The sequence below is a fragment of the Corvus brachyrhynchos genome, unplaced genomic scaffold (genome assembly GCF_000691975.1).
Source record: "Corvus brachyrhynchos isolate BGI_N302 unplaced genomic scaffold, ASM69197v1 scaffold61, whole genome shotgun sequence".
Lineage (NCBI taxonomy): Eukaryota > Metazoa > Chordata > Aves > Passeriformes > Corvidae > Corvus > Corvus brachyrhynchos.
The window spans coordinates 6,103,016-6,107,437 of record NW_008236478.1 but is presented as its reverse complement, the minus strand read 5'-3'; the positions used below and the strand labels follow the sequence as shown (position 1 = coordinate 6,107,437).

General features: G+C 43.7%; 1 protein-coding gene across 1 annotated transcript; it reads right to left on the bottom strand.

Annotated features, from left to right (window-relative positions):
- Positions 1 to 3,187: 3,187 nt before the first annotated feature.
- Positions 3,188 to 4,417, bottom strand: LOC103624626 (homeobox protein vex1; the record flags this gene model as incomplete). The annotated part of the gene is made up of 2 exons (XM_017725865.1): positions 3,188 to 3,578; positions 4,229 to 4,417. Coding segments are annotated over 2 exons (552 nt in total), but the record flags the coding sequence as incomplete, so codon positions are not given.
- Between the last annotated feature and the right edge of the window lie 5 nt (positions 4,418 to 4,422).

Sequence of the window (4,422 nt, the reverse complement as noted above, 5' to 3'; positions counted from 1 at the left end):
CATAGCACTCTTGAGTTAACAGGCTGTGGGATCCCTCGGGGATTAACGAGTTAGCACTCCGGGAAGTTTGCGACACTTTCTACGGGAAGTTATTGAGGGTTTTTTATTTCTTAGTGAGGTAAACCGTCCTGGATATACGGCGATCTGCATAGACCATGCAGAGCTCATATCTGGTTTTAAAGACTCTTAAGTGATTAATGGCTAATCCCTGAACGCAGCCACCCTCTCCTGGACATCCCGCAGGTCCTATGCCCTCTGTTAAGTAGGCCAAAAGCATCAGTCCAGCTGTGTCAATTCCATCTGAAGCAGAATGGCAAAAGCAGCTGAGATACGGTTGTTCATAGTTTGCACATTGTCTTTAGGCAAAGTCTCTGATTCATGTCCCCTTCTTCTTTTTGTTGCTTAGATCAAGACCTGGTTTCAGAACAGGAGGATGAAACTGAAGAGACAGATACAGGACCACCAGCACAGCCTCGTGTCCCCCGTTCCACTCTACAGCTACGCCCCAGGGACCTCACCAGCTCTGTTTCAGGATGGTCTCCACTACTCGTTTGCTGCCCAGCACCAGAGACTCCTGCCTTTTACCCCAGTCCCTGCTGTGCAGTTTGGCTTCTCCTTTCCCAGATATGACGCATCGCAAAGCACCTACCCCTTTATGGCAAATGAACTGCCGTACTACCATCCACACCTTCTTCCTCATCCTTCTTTCCATCCAGTTATTCAGAACAAAATGGACAAGCAATGCCACCGTCTATATGCATTATAGTGAAAAACCAAAGGGGAAGAGTGTTTTCTACTGTAATGTATTTCATGCTCAGAATCTCTTGCCTGATTTGGAAGAGTGTCTTTATTATTTTAAGTTAAATGTGAAAATGAATAATTTTATATTTGATAATATTAAAATATTAATAAATCTACTCTGAAATGTATTAGGTAGATGGTTTTCATTACACATCCCCAGTTTTTCATAAATGTGTATATATATAAATCTGAACAGAGTTATACGTGTCAAGTCTATAAAAGGCTGCACCTGTGCTATGTAAACTGCGATGGTCACTTGTCCTCCTGTAAAGGTAATGGGTTTAGATATTTTCATACACTTTGTTTCACTTTCCTATCCTCCCACAGAGACTGTCTTTCTGTTGTTGAGTGTTTGGTAGCCTAAACAGAGGTAACCGCACCCAATTGCCCTGCATTGTGCTTTAAACTAAGTGCATCTTCCAGGGGGAAGGATAAGCTGTCGGTGAGTTTTGGTTCTGGATATAAATCAAATGGTACAAGTACCAATCCCATCTTCCATGTGAAGGCAGCAGACGTAATAATCAAAATTTATTAAGTCAGCATGTCTTTAAACAGAAATTAAATGGATCAGGCCTTCATCATGGAATTGTAAAGTTTAACAATTTCTAAAACAAACACTAGGCAAAAAAATTTTGGGCGTAATTGTGTCTGGTTCAAAGCCGTATAATTTGAACGGGATTGTAACCTGAAAATTTGGCCTTTGTCTCACCACTAAACAGCAATTATAATTGCATACTTTGCAATTTTCACTTTTTTAGCAAATTGATCTATTCCCTTTAAACATGTAAAGGGTTCAAATTTTGCTTTAGTAATCCTGAAATTTGTTGGGTTTTTTCAGTTCTTCCTGCGATTGGTGTTCACTCCTCCTGAAAGTGCTTAGTTAACACTACTTATTTCTTAGTCTAGATTTTAATGAAGTTACGTTAATTTGCCTGAAAGGCCTTTTAAATACATTACTTGATTGTTGCATTGTAGTCCAAATTTCCACCCTCCACCCTCTTTAATTCAGGGAATCATGAAGAGTTTCGATTTAACAGCCTAGGGGCTTCTCACTCATGAAAAAATTACTTGGAAGTGGTAAAGGGAACTTTCTGTAGAGTGTGTTCAAAGTGACTGAGAAATGCACAGGTTGTCCCTTCAGCTGCCTGGCTGTGTCACCGATCAGCACTGCCCTGGTGGGACACTGAGATGGGGTGTGGTGGAGGAAATTCCTTCCAACTTCCCCTCCTCCCTATTGTCTACCAAACGGAATGGAGGGGGGGAGGCAGAAGAGGGGAAAAGGGAATGCATGGCACAGAGCTGTTGCAGGCCTTTTCTTTCCCCCTTGTGAGCAGAGGAAAGGGAGGATTTGGGTTTCTTTCTCGGTGGTGGTTTTTTATTTTGTTCTGTGGAGATAATTTTTTTTCTCTTTACAATTGCAAAGTAGTCTAACCACCACCTAGCAAGCAAGTTAGATTGCTCTGGATCGGGAAGGAGATGTAGCCACACCTGCTGCAGCTGCTTTATACTGATGTAAGGTCTCTTGTTTCCCATAGTCTAAAGTTTTGGCTTTTCCATTTTCCATAAAGCTTGCTTTGTGACTTTTAGGAACAGCCCTAAGTGTTCCTAAGAGCAAGCCTAAGCTAATTCTACATTTTAAAAATCAGGGAGGCTATCAAGTTACAGTTCAGCTTTTGGAAGTAAAAAGTGATTTTTTTTTTTTTTTGAGTGTCCCAAGAGACCTGAATTGGTGAGCAATTCGTTTCCATAAGCGGATTTAAATTGCAAGTATGCTTGACATTGGCATCAACATACATGCTTGCCAGTTAATTCCTTAGCCTCATCTCTCTTCAAGTGCATAAATGCAACAAGTCCATCAAAAAACAGGTGAGACCACTTGAAGAATGGTGCAGAATATACACATAAATGAGAATAGTGGACAACTTATTCAGTTTTGTTCACGGCGTTTTTTACCTTTAGTAACATTTTAATTTAAATGCACTTGCTGCAGTTTACAAATGTTTCCTTAAAAACCCACGATCAAGTAGAATAGACAAAGTTTTTAACACCATTGTCTATTAAATGACATAGTTGTTATGTAAATTTCAGTGCAAACAGTACTCCACTTTTTCAGTGGAGATCCCCACATGATTATAGGTTATTGTCTGAAAACTTTTAGACAGGCAAAGTTTACATAGAAATTTCCATACAGCATGGTGAAATCTGTAGGAATAAAGAGAGGTTTCATGTCCTCCACTTCCACTCAGTACAACTTCTCTCATATGGGTAAATTACTTTCTCTGCTAATCAAACTTTTTTTTTTTATGTTAAAGAAAATAATTCAAAGAACCATCAATTTGTTTAATATAACAAAATAAGTTAAATAGTTAGAGATATTTGGCACTTCTTTTTTAGATTACTGATAATCGTTGACATTAACAGGAAGGAAGATCTGGTTGGAACATCAGTCTTTTATGTTCAGTGGTTAGAGTCACTGCTGGAAGAACAGAAGAGCAACAAGATAATCCTGGCCCGGGAGGCAGTAGTAAAGCTGGGCTTGGCTGAAGCGACTGATCTGGAACAGAAGGCAACAAAAAGGCAGGGTTTGGCATAGCTGGGTGAAGGGAAACAGCAGAGGTAGCAGAGACATTGACATCCATCCCATGAGGCTGGCTGGATGTAGCTGTGTCTGGGTAACAATGATACGGCAAAAATAAGCCTGAGAAAAGAGCTTCGATCCTGGCATCTTGGGTCTGGCGTTTGAACTTCATACGACGATTCTGAAACCAGGTTTTTATCTGAGGATAAGAAAAAAAGAGTCAAGAACCAAACCACTTATCCCTTTTCCATATAGTAATACACCCTGAAGGCAGACTTATTGTCAAAATAACAGGATGCATTAACAGTAAAGGTGTAGGGCTAATGACGTTAGAATAATTGTCTTGACATGAGGAATCAAACTGTGAAGATTCCATGATCCATGGCAAGCCAATACTCAGATTTGGACCAGGGCTGTAACACAAGACTGGTGCAGTGGGGCTATAAGGGCTGGGTAGGGGTAGTTCTGTTAAAAAATCCCGCAATGAACCTGTCAAATGGATACATAACCATAAGAAAGAACTATCCTGAAGATTGACGTTCTGGAGATTGTGGAAGTACTTTCACCCCCTGTGAAGTTTCAGCTTTTGAACTTGCACCCACTATTTTCCATTTGCACCTTGTCTCTGGAGGACTCGGAGCTGCGACGGGCACGGCAGTGCCGGGCGAGGCAGGGCTGTCAGTCTGCTCAAGCCCGTCTGCTCCAGCTGGGCGAGGCTGGCGGGCAGCCCGGGCCGTCGCACCTGCAGGAGCTGTCACTGTCCCTGCCCCGTCCCCCGGTGCCCGTGAGGTGCCTCCCACCCCCGCGGGGCCCGTGTCCCGCTCGGGCGGAGGGCGAGCCCGCGCTCACCTGGCTCTGGGAGAGATTCAGCACGGCGGCTAAGCGCCGCTTCTCGCCGGCGCGGATGTAGCGCTGCTCTCGGAAGCTGCGCTCCAGCTCCTGCAGCTGCGCGGCCGAGAACTTGGTGCGGGACCGCCCGGGCACGGCGCCCACAGACTCCGCTTCGTGCCCGGGGCTGCGGCGCTCGGCGGCCTCCCCGCCCC